The sequence below is a fragment of the Canis lupus genome, chromosome 13, assembly GCF_048164855.1.
Source record: "Canis lupus baileyi chromosome 13, mCanLup2.hap1, whole genome shotgun sequence".
In the NCBI taxonomy this organism is placed as follows: Eukaryota; Metazoa; Chordata; class Mammalia; order Carnivora; family Canidae; genus Canis; species Canis lupus.
Genome location: NC_132850.1, coordinates 19174958 through 19194202, shown reverse-complemented (window position 1 = coordinate 19194202; position 19245 = coordinate 19174958). Strand labels below are relative to the sequence as shown.

At 40.7% G+C, this 19245-nt stretch overlaps 1 protein-coding gene and 1 long non-coding RNA gene across 2 annotated transcripts; both read left to right on the top strand.

Moving 5' to 3' along the window:
• Positions 1-4879: 4879 nt before the first annotated feature.
• Positions 4880-11709, top strand: LOC140602161 (uncharacterized). The gene is made up of 4 exons (XR_012005140.1): positions 4880-5024; positions 7687-7754; positions 9761-10043; positions 10935-11709. It is a non-coding gene; the product is annotated as an uncharacterized lncRNA (long non-coding RNA).
• Positions 11710-12596: 887 nt separating this feature from the next.
• OR6S1 (olfactory receptor family 6 subfamily S member 1) lies at positions 12597-13979 on the top strand. Its single transcript, XM_072771561.1, has one exon. It carries the CDS (start codon positions 12658-12660, stop codon positions 13651-13653), a length of 996 nt encoding a protein of 331 aa, XP_072627662.1. The 5' UTR covers positions 12597-12657; the 3' UTR covers positions 13654-13979.
• Positions 13980-19245: the final 5266 nt, after the last annotated feature.

Here is a 19245-nt window from a genome sequence, read left to right as displayed (position 1 = left end):
GGTCTCTCTTTAAATCTCAGGCCGAATTCGTAGATTTTCAGGATGATTTGAAGGTTATCTAGGTAATTTGGTGGGGACAGGTGATTTGGGGGCCCTACTCTTCAGCCATCTTGCCCCTCCTCAGATTTTTTTTTAATTGAATCTGTAGATTACAGTAATTCAATGGTATTCATTTAGTAATACAATTTTAAGATTACCTTCAGCCCTTGAATTATATAGGTCCACCTGTATTCAGATTGTTTTTTTAAATACAGTACAGTAGTATAAGTGTATTTTTTCTTCCCTATGACTTTTTAAACATTTTAAGATTTTATTTTTAAGTAATCTCTATACTCAACTTGGGGATCTAACTCACAACTGTGAGATCAATAGTCACGTGCTCTACTGACTGAGCGAGCCAGGCACCCTCCTGCCCATGACTTTCTTAATAACATTTTCTTTTGCTTACTTTATTGTAAGAATACAGTATACTATATATATAACATACAAAGTATGTGTTGATTGGCTAGGTTATTGCTAAGGCTTCAGGTTAACAGTAGGCTATTAGTAGTTAGCTTTAAATGGAGTCAGAAGTTTTACTCAGTTTTTGATTGTGTGGGAGTGCCAATGCCCCTAACCCCAACACTGTTCAAGAATCAACTGTATTAAGCCTTTTAATCCAGGAACATGGGATGTCTATCCTTTTAATTAGGCATTCTTTAATTTCTGTCAGCAATGTTTTGTACTTTTTATTTTTTTTATTATTATTATTTTTTTTTAATTTATGATAGGCAGACAGTGAGAGAGAGAGGCAGAGACACAGGCAGAGAGAGAAGCAGGCTCCATGCACCGGGAGCCTGACGTGGGATTCGATCCCGGGTCTCCAGGATCGCGCCCTGGGCCAAAGGCAGGCGCTAAACCGCTGCGCCACCCAGGGATCCCGTGTGTTTTGTAGTTTTTAATATACAAGTCCTACATTTCCTTGTTTGTTTTTTTTTTTTTTTTTTGCTTGTTTCTAACTACTTTATTCTTTCTGATGCTATTGTAAATGGTGGAATTGTTTACTTAATTTAATTGATTTATTTTTAGTGTATAGAAATGCAAATGATTTTGTTGACCTTGATTCCTACAACATTGCTGAATTCATTTATTAGCTCTAATTTTTTTTTGATGCGGATTCTTTAGGATTTTCTTTATAAAAATTATATAATCTCCTAGTAGAGTTTTAACTTCTTCCTTTCCAATTTGGAATATTCCAATATTATGCTGTTTTGTTTTGTTTTGTTTCATCTCATCCTGTCTCATTTCATTTCATAGCATTCCATTCTATTTTATTTTCCTAAATGCCCTGACTAGAATTTCCAGTACAATGTTGAATAGAAGTGTGGAAAATGGTCATCCTTGTCTTACTCCTGATTTAAGAGGGAAAGTTTCCAGTCTTACACTATTAAGATAGATATCTAATTAGTGTTTTTTTAATAGATGACTTTTGTCATATTGAAGGCATTCCCTTCTATTCCTAGTGTGTTTTATGCTTTTATCATAAGGGGAGGTTATATTAGTCCAATGCTTTTTCTTTATTAATTGAGATATTGTGTTTCCCCATTCTATTAATATGGTATATCTTACTGATTTTCATATGTTGAGCCATCTTATATTCCTTAGATACATTGTGGTTGGTCTTGGTGTATAATCCTTTTACTGTGCTGCTGGATTTGGTTTGCCAGTATTTTGTTGAGAATTTTTGCATTTATTTATTTATTACTTAATTTATTTTTAGAAAATCAGAGAAGGGCAAAGGGAGAGGGAGAGAGAGAATCTTAAGCAGGCTCCAGACCCAGTGCAGAACCGAAGCAGGACTTAATCTCATGACCCTGAGATCATGATCTGAGCCGAAAATCAAGAGTCAGATGTTTAACCCACTGAGCCACCCAGGTACCCCTGGATTTTTGCATTTATATTCTTTGGAATATTGGTTGCTACTTTCTTTTCTTGTGATATCTTTGTCTGGATTTAATATGAAAAATGATACTGACCTTTTAAAATGAATTAGGAAGTGTTCCCTCCTCCTCCATCTTTTTAGAAAAGTTTGAGAAGGATAGGTGTAGTTCTTCAAATGTGTGGTAAAGTTAACCAATGAAACTGTTTGGTCCTGGATCTTTTTTGTTAGGTTTTGATTATTGGTTCCATCTTTTTCTTTGCTATAGATCTGTTCAGGTTTTCTAGTTTTTTTTTTAAAGATTTTATTTATTCATGAGAGACACACACAGAGGCAGAGACACAGAGAGGGAGAAGCAGGCTCCCTGCAGAGAGCCTGATGCGGGACTTGTTCCAAAGACCTCGGGATCACAACTTGAGCCAAAGGCAGATGCTCAACCACTGGGCCTCCCAGGTACCCCCAGATTTTCTATTTCTTTCTGGGAAAGTTTTTTTTTTTTAATTTTTATTTATTTATGATAGTCACAGAGAGAGAGAGAGAGAGAGAGACGCAGAGGGAGAAGCAGGCTCCATGCACCGGGAGCCCGATGTGGGATTCGATCCCAGATCTCCAGGATTGCGCCCTGGGCCAAAGGCAGGCGCCAAACTGCTGCGCCACCCAGGGATCCCTCTTTCTGGGAAAGTTTTGAGTAAGTTTTGATAGGTCATGTGTCTCTAGAAATTTGTCCATTTTAGGCTATCTAATCTAGATTATCTAGGTTAGTTTGTTGGCATAGGATTGTTCATTTTATTCTCTTATAATCTTTTAATTTCTATAAGATTGGTAGCACTGTGTCCACCTTAATTTCTGATTTTAGTAGTTTGAGTTTTCTTTCTTTTTTCTTTGCCAGGAAGCTAAAGATTTGCCAACTTTGTTCATCTTTTCAAAAACCAACTTTTGATTTTGTTGATTCTATTATTTTTCCGTTCTTGTTTTTATTGTCTCCACTTGTCTCCACACTAATCTTTATTATTTCCCTCTATCTGCTTACTTTGTGTTTAGTTTGCTCTATTTTTTTTTTAATTTTTTATTTATTTATGATAGTCACAGAGAGAGAGAGAGAGAGAGAGGCAGAGACACAGGCAGAGGGAGAAGCAGGCTCCATGCACCAGGAGCCCGATGTGGGATTCGATCCTGAGTCTCCAGGATCACGCCCTGGGCCAAAGGCAGGCGCTAAACCGCTGCGCCACCCAGGGATCCCAGCTCTATTTTTTCTTAAACCTTTTCTTCTTTTTTTTTTTTTTTAAAGATTTTATTTATTTATTCATGATAGTCACACAGAGAGAGAGAGAGAGGCAGAGACATAGGCAGAGGGAGAAGCAGGCTCCATGCAGGGAGCCCGATGTGGGATTCGATCCCGGGTCTCCAGGATCGCGCCCTGGGCCAAAGGCAGGCGCCAAACCGCTGCGCCACCCAGCCACCCAGGGATCCCAAACCTTTTCTTCTTGAACTTTTTTCTTCTACCTAAAGGTTGAAGGTTATGTTATTAATTTAAGATCATTTTTTAAAAGATTTATTTATTTATTTATCAGAGACACACACACACAGAGAGAGAGAGGGAGAGAGAGAGAGAGAAGCAGAGGGAGAAGCAGACTCCATGCAGGGAGCCCAATGTGGGACTCGATCCCAGGTCTCCAGGATCAGGCCCTGGGCTGAAGGCAGTGTTAAACTGCTAAGCCACCGAGGCTGCCCTGATTTAAGATCTTTTTAAGTGATACTTGGGTGGCTCAGTGGTTGAGCATCTGCCTTCAGCTCAGGGCGTGACCCTGGGGTCCTGGGATTGAGTCCCACATCAGGGTCCTCCATAGGGAACCTGCTTCTCTCTCTGCCTGTGTCTCTGCCTCTCTCTGTGTCTTTCATGAATAAATAAAATCTTTTTTAAAAAGATCTTTTTTCATGTAGGCATTTACAATTCTAAATTTCCTTCTGCGCATTGTTTTTGCTGCATCCCATGAGTTTTGGTATGTTGTGATGTTGTTTTCATTTATCTCAAAGTATTTCCTAATTTCCCTTGTGGTAGCTAATTTGGCCAAGTGGTTGCTTAAGAGTGTGTTGTTTAATTTACACATATTTGTGAATTTCTCATATTTCCTTCTGTTACTAATTTGTAGTTTTACTCATTGTAGTAAAAAACAAAGACACTCTATATGATTTAAAGACTTTGATTTATGGTGATGAGTTTTATAGACCAACGTATGGTCTATTTTAGGGAATGTTCCATGTGTACTTGTTGGGCGGAGTTTTCTATATATGTCTGCTAAGTCCAGTTGGTTTACAAGGCCGACATCTATTTCCTTGTTTATCTTTAACCTGGCGATTTATCCATTTTTGAGAGTGGGGTGTTGAAATCCTTGACTATTATTGTAGAACTGCTCAAATATTTTTTCCATTTAAAAAATTAGTTGTTGGTTTTCTTATTAATGAGTTTTAAGAGCTCTTAAAGTAGAGTCTAGATACATGTCCTTTATTAGTATATGATTTCAATATATTTTCCTCAGCCCATGGCTTATTTATTCATTATATTAGAAGCTCCTTTTAAGAAAGAAAACTTCAAATTTTGATATAGTTCAGTTTATCATTTTTTCTTTTATGGGCTAAGCATTGATCATTTCTAAGAAATCTGAATAAATCAAAGTCACAGATTCTTCTACTCTATTTTTAGAAGTTTAAAATTTTTGAGTTTTACATTTAAGTCTGTGATCCATTTTGCTTAACTTTTGTATATGGTTTAAGGTGTAGACCAAAGTCCATTTACACACATATATATATGGATAAATATTTCTGCAACATTTGTTGAAAAGACTATACTTTTTGCACTGAATCCTTTTCTCTTATTGAAAATCAAGTGGCCCTGTATATGTGAGTCTACTTCTGCACCCTCTATTCTTTTTTTTAAGACTTATTTATTTATTCCAGAGAGAGAGAGTGAGCACACTTGCAAGTAGGAGGAAGAACAGAAGAAAAGAAAGAGGGAGAGGGAGAGAATCTCAAGCTGACTCCTGGCTGAGCACTGAGCATTACAATCCCAAGATCAAGAATTGGATGCTTAACTGACTGACCCACCTAGGTGCCCCTGTGCCCTGTATTCTTATTTAATAGATATTTATCTACCTTTATGTCACTTAACATTTCTCTCATATTTTATCCTAGTTCTATATTCTAGAAAATGGTCTTCGGCCAAATCCCTTTTATAATTGATATATGTCTACATTATGTGAATTTGGATAATTTCATTATTAGTGAAAGAAACCTTTGCTTCTTTTTTTAAAAAATTTAATTTATTTATCCATGAGAGACACAGAGAGAGAGGCAGAGACACAGGCAGAGGGAGAGGCTCCCCTCAGGGAGCCCTAATGTAGGACTGGATCCCAGGACTCCGGGATCATGATCTGAGCCAAAACCAGATGCTCAACCACTGAGCCACCCAAGAAACCCTTGCTTCTTAGAATCTAATTTTTATAACAACTTGTTCTTGAGTTATGAAAATTTAAATTACAATATTAATACAAATTTGAAAAATTAAAGATTATTTTCTTTTCTGTTTTTAAGTACCTGTTTCCTCTAAGGTCACTTGTCCTGTTTTATCCTTCTCTTTCCATTGTGGCTATATTCAAAGCCAGGTGATATTTGGGTATCATTTAAAATGTATTGATTAAGGACTATAGATATCTCCCGTTTGTATTTAGATTTACATTGTATTTCTCTGTTCTTTTAAATTCAATTATCTGACTTTTTTTCTCCTAGAAATTTCTTTTATGTAAAGATTTGGTAATGGCCCTCTGCCTTGTTTTTCTGTGTTGTCATGTAGTTATCCTTTTAAAAAATGAAAAGGCAAGAAAAGGAGGAAGAGAAAATATAAGTTTTATTTCATTTTAAAGAATTTGTCATAGTGAAAAAGGTTTCTGTAGTCAGTGTGCTATTCTAATCCAATCTCCCCATTCTGAACTGTGTGATTCTGTGTGAATGTGTGTGTGTTTCTGCATTATTTTTGGATCAGAAAACAGGGTGTTGCTGAGAGAGGAGAGACTTGAATTCCTCTTGGAATTGGTAGTTCATTATAGTTTTACATTTTCTGGCTCTGAGTAGCCCATAAGGTATTTAAGATTCCCCAGTGGCTAGTTGGCTAATTCTACGGAATTAGAGTTGCTATCTTTAAGATGAAGTATTTCTGACATTCATTAATTTTTAACTAATTTCTTTAAAAATAGAATTTTCTTAAAATAGGGACTTAATTGTCATATTTCTGAGGCTTTTTTATTATGAAAATTTTCTCTTATTTATTTATTTATTTATTTATTTATTTATTTATTTATGATAGTCACACAGAGAGAGAGAGAGAGAGAGAGGCAGAGACATAGGCAGAAGGAGAAGCAGGCTCCATGCACCGGGAGCCCGACGTGGGATTCGATCCCGGGTCTCCAGGATCGCGCCCTGGGCCAAAGGCAGGCGCCAAACCGCTGCGCCACCCAGGGATCCCGAAAAATTTCAAACATACTAAAAATAGAATAATATAATGAACCACAGTGTAATTCATGCACATTGTAAACCAGTGCACAGTTCCATGAATTACCAACTCATGGCCAAGATAATTATATCTATACTCCCAATAGCTTTATTTTTTTACAAAGATTTTATTTGTTTATTCATGAGAGACACACAGACAGAGGCAGAGACATAGGCAGAAGGAGAAGCAGGCCCCTCTCGGGGAGCCCGATGCAGGACTCTATCCTGAAACCTGGGATCATGCCCTGAGCGGAAGGCAGATGCTCAACCACTGAGCCACCCAGGTGTCCCCCAATCACTTTATTTTGAAGCAAATCCCAGATATATCATTTTGTTATAACTTATTATTTTTGACACGTAACATTATATGAGTTTCAGTCAAATCAATAATGATTTGATATTAGTATGTATTTCTAAAAGATCACTACAATAAGTCTAGTTAACATGTCACCACACATATTACAAAAATTTTTTCTTGTGATGCAGACTTTCAAGAACTATTCTTTTTTTAAAAAAGATTTTATTTATTTATTTGAGAGAGAGAGAGAGAGCATGAGCAGGGGAAGGGGCAGAGGGAGAGGAACAAGCAAACTCCATGCTGAGCAAGGAGCCCAATATTAGGCTTCATGCCAGGACATTGGGATCATAACCTGAGCCAAAGGTAGATGCGTAACTGACTGAGCACCCAGGCACCCTCAAGATCTATTCTTTTAGAAACTTTCAAATATGCAATACAGTGTTATTAACTATAGACACCTTGCTAACATCATATACCCATGTCTTAATTATTTTATAACTGGAAGTTTGTTATAACTTATTTTTATTTATAAAAGATAATTAAATTTTTTGATACAATTTCTACTATAGTAGGACTTCTACTGATGAGGAAAACTAATCAAGAGATATCAAACAATGATTAAAGCAGAAATATAGGGGATCCCTGGGTGGTGCAGCGGTTTGACGCCTGCCTTTGGCCCAGGGCGGGATCCTGGAGACCCAGGATCGAATCCCACGTCGGGCTCCCGGTGCATGGAGCCTGCTTCTCCCTCTGCCTGTGTCTCTGCCTCTCTCTCTCTCTCCGTGACTATCATAAATAAATAAAAAAAAATTAAAAAAAAATAAAGCAGAAATATAATTCAGGAATGTTGCAATACATTCATTTAACACGTTTGTCGAGCTAATAGTCTCCTTAGTTTAAGCATTTTCTTTCTGCCTTCTATGTACAGACAAGGAAAGTTCTCCACGGTATCTTAAAACAAGAAACAAGGTGCAGAACAGCATAAGAAAGTCACAGGTAAATAAGCATTAAGATATTTGCTTATATACACAAACACACTGAAAGGATGCACAATAAAATAATGAAAGTAATAAGGGAAGAGATGTAAGGTGGATGGGGAGGGGCACACCAAGGACTTTTTAATCTATGCATTTTTATATTTTTTGAGTCATACGAGCATGTTTTATTCTTTAAAAATTTTCTTCTCAAATGCTGTATTTCATGCAAAAACTAAGATATTCTTATGATCAAGTCAGTTCGAAAGTATTGTTTTAAGACTCTATTTATTTATTTATTTGACAGAGAGATAGTATACAAGTAGGAGGAGCAGCAGAGGGAGAGGGAGACACAGGCTCTCTGCTCAGCAGGGACCCCAGCTCGGGGCTCCATCCCAAGACCCCAGCCAGGATCACAACCTGAGCTGAAGGCAGACACTCAACCAACTGAGCCATCCAATTTGAAAATATTGCAAGCTGAATACCAACACTGTTGTCAGCTGGATCAATAACTATGTAACGCTTAAAAATTACCTGACTTTGATCTCGTTTCTTTCTGCTGTACTTTTAATTGTTACAAGTCAATCAGAATTTATTTGTTTATTTATTTGAGAGAGAGAGAGAAGCGAGGAGAGGCAGTGGGAGGGAGAGAATCAATGCCCAGTGAGGAGCCTGACACGAGCCTTGATTTCACAGCCCTGAGATCATGACCTGAGCAGGAATCAAGAGTGGGACACTTAACTGACTAGCTACCCGCGTGCCCCTAAACAGAATTTTAAAACACATATAGTTTAAGTGTGCTTTACTAGCTCTCAGACTTCATGGGTCTCTCTTTTTGCTGAGACCTCTCCCTCTTATAGATAACAACAAGAGCTTCAGTTTCTAGTTTGGTTTTGTTTGGCTTAGCTCAGCCAATTCTTCTAGTGTCTGTTCCTACTCTGCCCTCAAAATGCAAAGTGATGACACTCCTTATGCCTCATCCGTGCTTCCATTCAGGTATTTTGTTTTCTCTAAAAAGGAGTAGGTACAGAAGGATGGACTTAGCCATACTAAGTCCCAGGGAGATCTATGTACTCTTCCTCCCATCGTTTAACTGGTATTCACCTCACAAAAGCAGCTGCTTCTCAAGTTGGGGGTTCAGAGGAGTTTAGTTTATATACCATTTATTAAGCACCTAATGTGTGCCAGGCACTATGCTTGGTGCTAGAAATACAGATATCAAAATACAATTCTTGCCTTAGAAGTTCAGAGCCTGGAGCGGACATGGATGGGAAAGCAGAGGTATAATACAACGGGTTAAGTATTGAGATTGAGGTCAGCCGAAGGTGCCCCAGTTCAGGTTGGAGTGTGGGCAGAGTGGTGGGATTGAGGGGGGTTGGTAGGGGAAGATTCTCAGAAAACGTGATATGCACTAGAGTATGAATAGGAGTTAGGGGCATAGAGTAGACACAGATGAAAAAATGTGAACAATGGTCCAGAATTCTAAGCAATATTTGGGTTTGTGGTACAGTGTATGCTACAACTGGAGGATAAAGTCCAAGCTGGAAGAAGCAGAAGCTAGAGGTGACTCAGGGAGCCTTTCCCTATCTTATCATACCTTGGGGGCTCCTATCACTTGCCAACCCAGAAGCCAGGTTAGGGATTCCCAGTTATCATTTTAGGTCCACAGGGAGAAGACACAATGCTTGTGTTACCTGGGGAATAAACATTTCCCTTGAGTGCCATGCCGAAGAGTGTTGGATGATGACTATGGCCCTCCGCGGTTGGTCAAACTCCATCCTTTTTCTCATTCCTACTGTACTGCCCCAGGACTTTTGGGGCTGCTGGGCTTGGGGTGGGGGGTTAGCAGATGGAGGCAAAAACATTCCCAGGCATCCTTGTTGAATGAAGGGTCAGCCTCTTTCAGATTTATCAGAGATGGAGTCTGGGAAATTTCCATTGAATTGCAAATCTCCCTTGAGTCTTTCAGGAATTATTTTCTCTTTCTCTCTCATGATTTTACCTCAGTGTTGTGTCTCTCTTCTCTAGCAGGCACTGCCGCCAGCCAGGCTCCTGATGTCTAGATTAATCAATCCGCATTTGGGGGAATCTCCATTGGAAACTGAAGTTATGCATGAAGGATCCTACCCAACGATGGAGGGATTGGTTAGAAACCAATAACTTCTTCAGCCTCTTCCTTCTCTGCACTTGGGCTAATGCTTGGATTTAGGGAGGAAAACTGACAGTTTGTAGGTACACTCATCAGCAAAGCCGTGAAGACCTGGCTTTAAATGGAACATTTCTCAGCTATTAGAGGTGAAAGCAACTATAGGTAAGTGCAGTAAGTCCTTTCATAGATAAATGGTTTAACCTCTCCATATTCACCCTTTGCACTCCAACCCCATGTTATTCTCAGGCCATTGTCCTTCGCTTGGAGTGTCCCTAGTCAAGCCTAAGGCCGTGATCACATTGCACAAGATGCTCTTTCTACAGGAAGGGAAAGGTGGGCGCGATGGCTGAGCTTCACGCGGCCCTAAGAGGAGCAGTGGGATGCAGTCACCTCAGGATCAGAAAGCCCCTTTGTTCACAAGGTAGAGGAACAATTCTACCCATGAGAAAAGCACAAGAGAAGAAGCAGATTACCCAATTGCTGCCTGCTTTCCCAAGTGCTTTGCCACCCTTAGGAACTCCAGGCTCTTGTTAGCCTCACACTACAGGGCATGAAAAGGACCAGGGTGGAGCAGACCGTTGAGTCATAAAAAGGGAAAGAGAATTCTTAGAAGGTGATCCCCACCCTCGTGGAACAACAAGGACATTCAAGGGTAGGTAGGAGGGATTCCTTCCATATTTGAGGTTGGGATTCATCTTCTCACTTAAGATATAGCTAGGCTCAGTTCAGTGGAAATACTTTCACAGAGAGCCAGAAGAGCCCCCTTCAAGGTGACTAGTTCTATCTCACTCCACTCCACACCTTGTATTTCATGCTTCAGCCCAAATGTACTGTGTTACATGCTACTCTTTTCCATCACAAAACCTCTTTTCTCTCCTATGGAATCCATACCCATTTTTTTTTAGCATCTATTTTAGGCCTCACCCTTCTCCAGAATGCCCCTCATCTCTCTAAATCTCAGTTTGGCTCTTTTCCCACAGCCTCCTTAGGCCCTATTCTTACCTGTGACATTCCATCTGTGACCCATATTACCTTCTCTGTCCTTCTCATTAGACAGTGAGCTACATGAGGTAGTGACAACGTCTCCTCTATTTCTGAATCGCCGAGTATACCTGGCGCCCAATACATTACCAATACAGAAGAATTGGATGATTTTATTGACAGTAAGGTAATTTCTATAGGAGCTGGAGGGAGACGAGCCTCTGAATGGAATCCCTAGGGAGAAAGACCACGGAATTGCTTTATCCTAGACAAAGGTCCAAAAATGTCTCCTACAGACATTGTAAGTAAAGAGGTTACTGTTTGCTGGGAACAAAGACTGTCAGAGTGTGCGAGAGAACACAAGGCTGAGAACTGGAGCCTAGTTCTCATGCTCTAATCTCATGCTTTGCATGGCTAAAGGTGATCGTATTCTAGTAACTGAGGCATTTTTAAAACCAGGTTTCAGACTATCATTGATTTGATTCTTATAACTGGTGGTGATCTTCAAAACTGGAAGGATTTGAATCAAATGGGAAGGACTTCATTTCTGATTTCATGAGTCATTACCTGGAATTCCTAATTCTGTCTTTGGCAAGTCACCTAATGGAACCCAAGTTTGTGAAAGGGCTTTGGATCGATGTTATGGACTGAAAGAGCATAAGAGACTCATCCTAGGCGTGCCTGCGTGACTCAGTGGGTTAAAGATCTGACTCTTGATTCCGGCTCAGATCATGATCACAGGTCATGATCTCAGGGTCCTGAGATAGATCCCCAAGTCTGGCTCTGCGCTCAGCAGGGAGTCTGCTTCTCTCCCTCACCTTCTGCCCCTCCCCCTGCCCAGAAGTGTGCACACTCTCTGTCTCTATATAAATAAATCTTAAAAAAAAAAAAGAAAAGAAACTCATCCTAATATTCCCCTGATTACTTAGATTAAAGTTGACACTAAATAAATAAATGTGGATCCCTGACTGAGTGATTCAGTGCAGTTTAGCCCTGTTCTACCTTTTGAATATGCCATAACTTGCTTTAGATAGGCAAGCATTTTATGACAAGCTGAGTTCAGTTAGTCTCTTAGGTTGCTGGGGGAAATTCTCCATGAAAAAGGTAATTTTATAAAATAGATGTACTAATGACCTAGATTCCTATGACTCAATCCACAGCTGAGCAGGTGAAGGACAAATGAGCTGGATGCATTGATCATCTTCCAAGGAAATGGCAAGCCAAGTCTAGAGTCTGGTGCCCAAACTTACAGGGCTTTCTCTCCACAGCATTTGTCACCTAAGTGCTAGAAACTCTTGAATGCTTTACACTCTTATTTCACTTGCTTCTCATGGCATTTCACAACTGAGGAGCACAGGAGTGGTTCTTAAATAATTTTCCCAAGGCTACTTGGCTAGAAAATAGAGATGCTGGAATTCAAAGCTATGCAGTCTGGCTCAAGTCCTGATCCTGGTGGAATGGGAATCATATTCTTCACGAAATTATTTTTTTGATCTTTTTGTCCAGCTCAGATGGTCAATGATATCATTATTATAAATGTGAGTCATTGCCATTTAAGATCTGAGGATGGAGGCTCCTGGCCTTTCCATACCTAAGTGTTAGATACCCTTGCTGGAAAATCTTCTGCAGCTTTAGAAGTAATTAGGTGTAGGCCTCAGGTTCTTCAGATCTCTACAGCGACTGGAGAAGCGGGGATACGTGTGCCGTATCACAATAAAATAAGTTTCAGCATTGTTCTGGAGAAGATGCATCCCCCCCAGCACATGTTGGTGCTGTCGCGCAGGTGAGAAAGAGAATGGCTCCTGGCGAGAACCAGAGCAGCGGTGTGACCGAGTTCATCTTGGCAGGCTTCCCAAATCTCAACAACACAAAAGCAGAAGTGTTCTCTGTCTTCCTTCTTGTCTACCTGCTGACTCTAACAGGCAACGTGCTGATTGTTGGGGTGGTGGGAGCGGATGCTCGCCTGCAGACCCCCATGTACTTCTTCCTGGGCAACCTGTCCTGCCTCGAGATCTTGCTCACTTCCGTCATCATTCCCAAGATGCTGAGCAATTTCCTTTCCAGGCAACACACCATCTCCTTTGCTGCATGCATTACTCAATTCTATTTCTACTTCTTTCTTGGGGCCTCTGAGTTCCTGCTGTTGGCCGTCATGTCTGTGGATCGCTACCTGGCCATCTGTCACCCTCTGCACTATCCCTTGCTCATGAATGGTGCTGTGTGCTCTCGGGTGGCCTTGGCCTGCTGGATGGGGGGACTTGTCCCTGTGCTTGGCCCCACGGTGGCTGTGGCCTTACTTCCCTTCTGTGAACAGCACACTGTGGTGCAGCATTTCTTCTGTGACAGTGGCCCTCTGCTCCGCCTGGCATGCACCAACACCAAGAAGCTGGAGGAAACAGACTTCGTGCTGGCCTCTCTGGTCATCATATCCTCGCTGATGATTACTGCTGTGTCCTATGGCCACATAGCTCTGGCTGTCCTGCGCATTCCCTCTGTTTCCGGCCGTCAGAAGGCCTTCTCTACCTGTACCTCTCACTTGATGGTGGTGACCCTCTTCTATGGAAGTGCCATTTTTCTCTATGTGCGACCATCACAGAGTGGCTCTGTGAATACCAACTGGGCAGTGACAGTGGTAACAACGTTTGTGACACCGCTGCTGAATCCATTCATCTATGCCTTACGCAATGAGCGAGTCAAGGAAGCTTTGAAGGATATGTTCAGGAAGATGGGAGTAGGCTTTTGGGGGAATCTTCTACTCACTAAGAATTTCAGTAAGAAGACAGTGAAGTGAAAGTGAAGGGAGTGTAATAACCAGTTGTGAGTCCAAGTCTTCTCTGTTGTCACTCTCTTTCCTATGGTTGTCATGGACATCACCAAATGACCAAATTCTGGAACCATGAAAGAACCCCAAAGTCATCAAGCCTGCCCTTCTTTTTCAAGCAAAATTCCTTGATTCTATCTTATAAATAAATCCATTTATTATTGATATACATAATCAATTACATCATAAAACCCTCCAACCTGTGAGATCTTAACCTAAGGGTCCATGGTTACCAGGGAATCTAAGGATGGGCTTCAGAAAATCTGTTGCTGGGGATCCCTGGGTGGCTCAGCGATTTAGCACCTGCCTTTGGCCCAGGATGTGGTACTGGAGTCCCAGGATCGAGTCCCAGGATCGAGTCCCAGGATCGACTCCCAGGATCGACTCCCAGGATCGACTCCCAGGATCGACTCCCAGGATCGACTCCCAGGATTGAGTCCCATGTCGGGCTCCCCGTAGGGAGCCTGCTTCTTCCTCTGTCTGTGTCTCTGCCTCTCTCTGTGTCTCTCATGAATAAATAAATAAAATCTTTAAAAAAAAAATCTGTTGCCTAACTAGAATTTAAATAAATTAGAAGAAAAAAAAAAGAAAATTTATAAGCCCCACTAGTATGCAAATTTTATGTGTTTGACTTAAATGCATTTGTCTGGGAAGAGGATCCACAGTTTTAATCCAATTCTTAGAGAGATCTATTTGTGACCTTTGCCAAAAGTTAAAAACCGATTAAAGTTCTCATTAGAGTCTTTCAGTTGTTTATGGAAATCAATAATCTTAAGAAAATTGTCCTTATAATCTTAAAAATAAATAAAAATAAAAGAGATAGATTGTGTATTTTTGCATACACTTCACAAAACATTGTATGCAAACATTGCATTTACTGTCAGGTGGAAATGAGGTAAAGCAAATTGAGTAAGTGACTTACTCACGTCTCCACAGTAACCCCAGGTGTCTTTGCAAAAGCAGACCCAAGAGAAAGTTCATGAATAGTAGCATTTAATGTGATTTTCTAATTTGCACTGTATTACAAAGATGAACTAAAGACACCAGTCATTTTTCACTGGGTTGTGTCCCTTTCATTTGCCCACTTTTTACAGTCTCATATCTGTTGTGTTCAATTTCATTTTGTTTTTAGTAAAATTGGACTGGGACTAGAACCTTTAATATCAAAGAATTCTGAATGCCAACTCTTGTTGTACCTACCAGGAACCAGACTTTGTGGTACATTTTATGTTCCTCACCAGATATTTGAAAGGAAGTGAGGATTTCTTTTATATACACAAATATGGACAGCACATCAACCTCAACATAGGGTTGCAAAATTGGCAAGCCGAGCGATTAGCATGCAAAGAGACAGCCATAAAGCTTCAGTGGGCACTGGAAATAGTAATGCTTTCATCTAATTCTATTAATAATACACACAAACACACACTAAATATTTCAATCCCCAAAGTATTTCTGAATGGAAACTAAAGGAATGAAAGGAATGACCAGCGGTTTGAAAGGGAAAAAGAAGTCTTTTGGAGTGATCTAGATGTGCTGCCCCGAGAGCAGATGAACTATGATTGCCTTACAAACTCCCTACTTTCACAGAACCTAAAAATCTGAAGCCAATCCCAGATGCTGGCCTAGGAGAGGAATTCCTATAACAATTTATAATAACCCCTAAGTTTTAACAATAAAGCACATTAAACCATCTATTCCATAAGGAATTTTTTCTTCATCTTAATGTCAGAAGCACTTCACACAACCGATCTTAGACTCTTACTTAAAATAGTTTTGTTCTTTGGTTCCTCTGGGACTGCACTTGCCTGGTTTTCTCTCCACATTTCCAGCTACTTTATTTTGTTTTGCTGGTGCACCCTCTTCAATAAAGCTGTTAAATATTAGCTAATTGTAAAGCTATTCCTAGAACTCACAAATTAAGAGGAAGCTGAAAATAAGAATGTATTTCTAACACTTATAACAGAGCCCGGTCCACAGACTGTGCCCAGGAATTATTTGTTGAATGAATTACAGACTCATGAGCAGACGATAGCCACTGCCCTGAGACAGATGCTAAACTCAAGCAGCCAGCAGCTGGAGTGTTAGTCCTCATTCCCACGATAGGCCTACTCTAGGGACTATGTGAAACTGAACCTCTCACATACAGCTTGAGCGCTTATTTGCAGTGAAACAGTGAAAAACAATGTCCCTTGCAGCAATCAACGAATTTGTCTGCTTCTAGGAAAGAGTCATCTTTGAGAATTCTAAACTGAAGCTCTGCCATCATACTAAAAATTTGTGCCATCTGGGGTTACCAGAGAGGAGGTGGTGGGTATAGGTGAAATAGGTGATGGGGATTAAGGAGGGCACCTTGATGAGCACCGGGTGATGTACAGAATTGTTGAATCGCCATATTGTACACATGAAACTGATATAATACAACTATATTAAGATTAAAAAAGAAACAATAAAAAACAAATATTATGAAAAAACATTAAAACTTTTATGTCACCTGGGAAACTGCAAGGTAATACATTAATATAAGCATTATTCTCTTAATATTCTCAGGGCAGAATGAATATAACTTCTCTCAAGAGAGTCACAAGAAATAGTACAAGACTCCCTTAGATAAAGCTATCTTGAACACAAGTGCACAATTCCAAAATAAAAGCACATCCAGGGAATTTCATAAAAATTTAAGATTTTTGTGCTTCAAAGACCATGGAAAAGATGTTGTCACAGAATGGCAGGAGGTATTTGCAAATTATATATCTTAAAAAAGACTTCTATCTAGAATATATAAAGACATCTATTATCAAAAACACAAAGAACAATTAAAAATGGGCAAAGGGTCTGAAGAGGCATACAAAATTACACAAAGTCAGTAAACACATGAGACTCGACATCATTAGTCATCAGAGAAATCAAATGAAACCACATACTCGCTAAGATGGCTATAACAGGAATGACATTAATAAGTATTGATGAAAATGTGAAGAAATGGAACACTTATACACCCCTGGTGTATAAGCCAGAAGACAAGCTGGGGGTTCCTCAAAAGCTTAAACACAGTATTACACATAACTCATCAATTCAACTTCTAGTTATAGATCCAAGAGAAACGAAACCATTTGTGTCCACACAAAAACTTGTATACATATTCATGCAGCATTAGAAGGCCAAAAAGTAGAAACAACTCAAGTGCCATCAACTGATGAATGGACAAATATCCATACAACAGAATATTACTTGACAAAAAGGAATGAAGTGCTGATGAATGCTACAACATGGATGAACCTTAAAAACATAATACTAAGTGAAAAAAGCCAGTCACAAAAGATGATGTATAGTATGATCCCACATACACGAAATATCCAGAATAGGAAAATCTATATACAGAGAAAGTAGATTAGTAATTGCCCAGGGCTGCAGGAGAGGAATGGGAGGAAATGAGGAGTGACTTTTATTGGGGTACAAGAACTATTTTTGGAGTGATAAAAATGCTGTAAAATTGATTGTGGTGGTGGTTCAACTGCAAATATTCTTAAAAAAAAAAAAAAATTTTACCTGGGAGCATCTGGGTGGCTCAGTGGTTGAGCATCTGCCTTTGGCCCAGGTGGTGATCCTCGGGGTCCTGGGATCAAGTCTTGCTTTGGGCTCTCTGCAGGGAGAGAGGGAGCCTGCAGGGAGCCTGCTTCTCCCTCTGCAGGGAGCCTGCTTCTCCCTCTGTCTATGTTTCTGCCTCTCTGTGTGTGTCTTTCATGAATAAATAAATAAAATCTTCAAAAAAACCCACCACTTGCCTGTACATTGTAAGTGGGTGAATTGTATCAATAATTCCTATACTGCATGTTAGTCTTCATCCACTTATACTGGTTCCACTATGAATCCTAAATGATATACTTTCTCTGGCAACTGGCACCATTTTCTCTGTTTCCCCATTATTTTGAAAAAGTGCCTTGAAGACAGAGACTGGGTCCTACCTGAGTTTATCTTCTTGCTGATAAGAAGAGTACTTGGTAATTCAGAACACAGCAAAATCTCATCACATTGTTTTTTGAAGGGACAAGTGACATAAAGGCTGAATAAATATCAAATAGCCATGTTCACTGGTGATTTGCAGGGGACTCTTTTGCAGGATTCAAGGCAGGGGGTGTCATGTTGATAACAGAGTAGAGTACTAGAGGCCCACATCAGCTCACACAATCAACATTACTTAAAAAGCTGTTATACTACAAAAAAAAAAAAAATAAGCAACCAGGACTCTTTTTTAAAAAAATATTTCATTTATTTATGAGAGACACAGGCAGAGGGAGAAGCAAGCTCCCTGCAGGGGAGCCTGATGTGGGACTGGATCCCGGGTCTCCAGGCCCACGCCCTGAGCCAAAGGCAGATGCCCAACCACTAAGCCACCCAGGCGTCTCACGACTAGGACTGTTAAGGGTCAACAGATAGACAATAAAAAGCCGGCTTAGACCCTTAAGAACTTCAGATAATATAACTATTATTTGGGTTCTGAAACCTACATTTGTCTCCCACCCAAGATCATCTTAAATCTCTTTCTGCTTTTCAGAACCGACTTCCCTTCTTTCACCTCCCTCCTCAGGCTGCGAGCTAGTCTCCTCTAATCTGCGCCTCCAGGCTTTTGTTCAGGTTCCTCCTGTCTTGCTTGGAAGCCCAGCCGGGATTCCTGTCCTCGCCGTGGTAATAGGAGGAGCAATGGTGCCCCCTTCACCTGCTCTAAAAACCCCTAAGAGTCCCTGACAACCCTAGGAACCTTTGCCCAGGGTTGAGAGCAGGGAAAGAAAGGACCCACTAAACAATCGTGAACTACTCCCCAAGGCCTTTGGGCCACGCGTGCGAAAGCTCTTGGTCTTGTCTTCCCAGCCAAGCCCCTGCAAGGAACTCTTAGTCCTCATGCTCACACTTTCCCTCCTTCTTCAACCCACCCAGCTCCCCGTCTGTCTCCCCCACCTTTCTGCTGTAAATGCTGGTAAAGCGGTGCACAGCCGCAGGGGGAGCCAAGTGGCTGTGGGAGTGAGGGCCTGCCGGGGCTTCCTCCAGGTCCCCCCCCTCACCGGATGCCAGTCTCAGCTTTTTACCCGGGTCATCACCAGGGCCTGTCCTTAAATGCTTTGCATTTGCTCTTCCCTGTGCATTCTCATCCAAACCAATGTTGACCAACGCCTTGTGGCTTTGTTTTATTTTTATTTATTTATTTATTTTTTAAACTGCAGTCGACGCACAATGTGCCATTAGTTTCAGGTGTACAACTGGCGGTTCAGGAACTCCACACCTTATGTTCACCGCAGGTGTAGCTACCACCTGCCACCAAATTTACAATTACTAGGTTTTCAATTCTTAAAATTCCTTTCTTCCATTTCAATCTTTCTGCTTAACCCCAGGACTTTGCACCCAGCTTCCTACGGTGCACCTCCCAGTGCAGGCTAGGTCCCCCGCGTTTCTGAGGACATCGAACTGCAAGTCAGGGCCGACTGCACTCTCTTTCCCCAACCTCCCACCACGGATCACAAGACTCTTTATTCTTGCCTGGCCTCATGCCCCTCCAAGAAGGGGACC

Bases quoted from the DNA above. Each gene is read 5' to 3' on its own strand.
- OR6S1 (XM_072771561.1), top strand. From the start codon at position 12,658: ATGGCTCCTGGCGAGAACCAGAGCAGCGGTGTGACCGAGTTCATCTTG.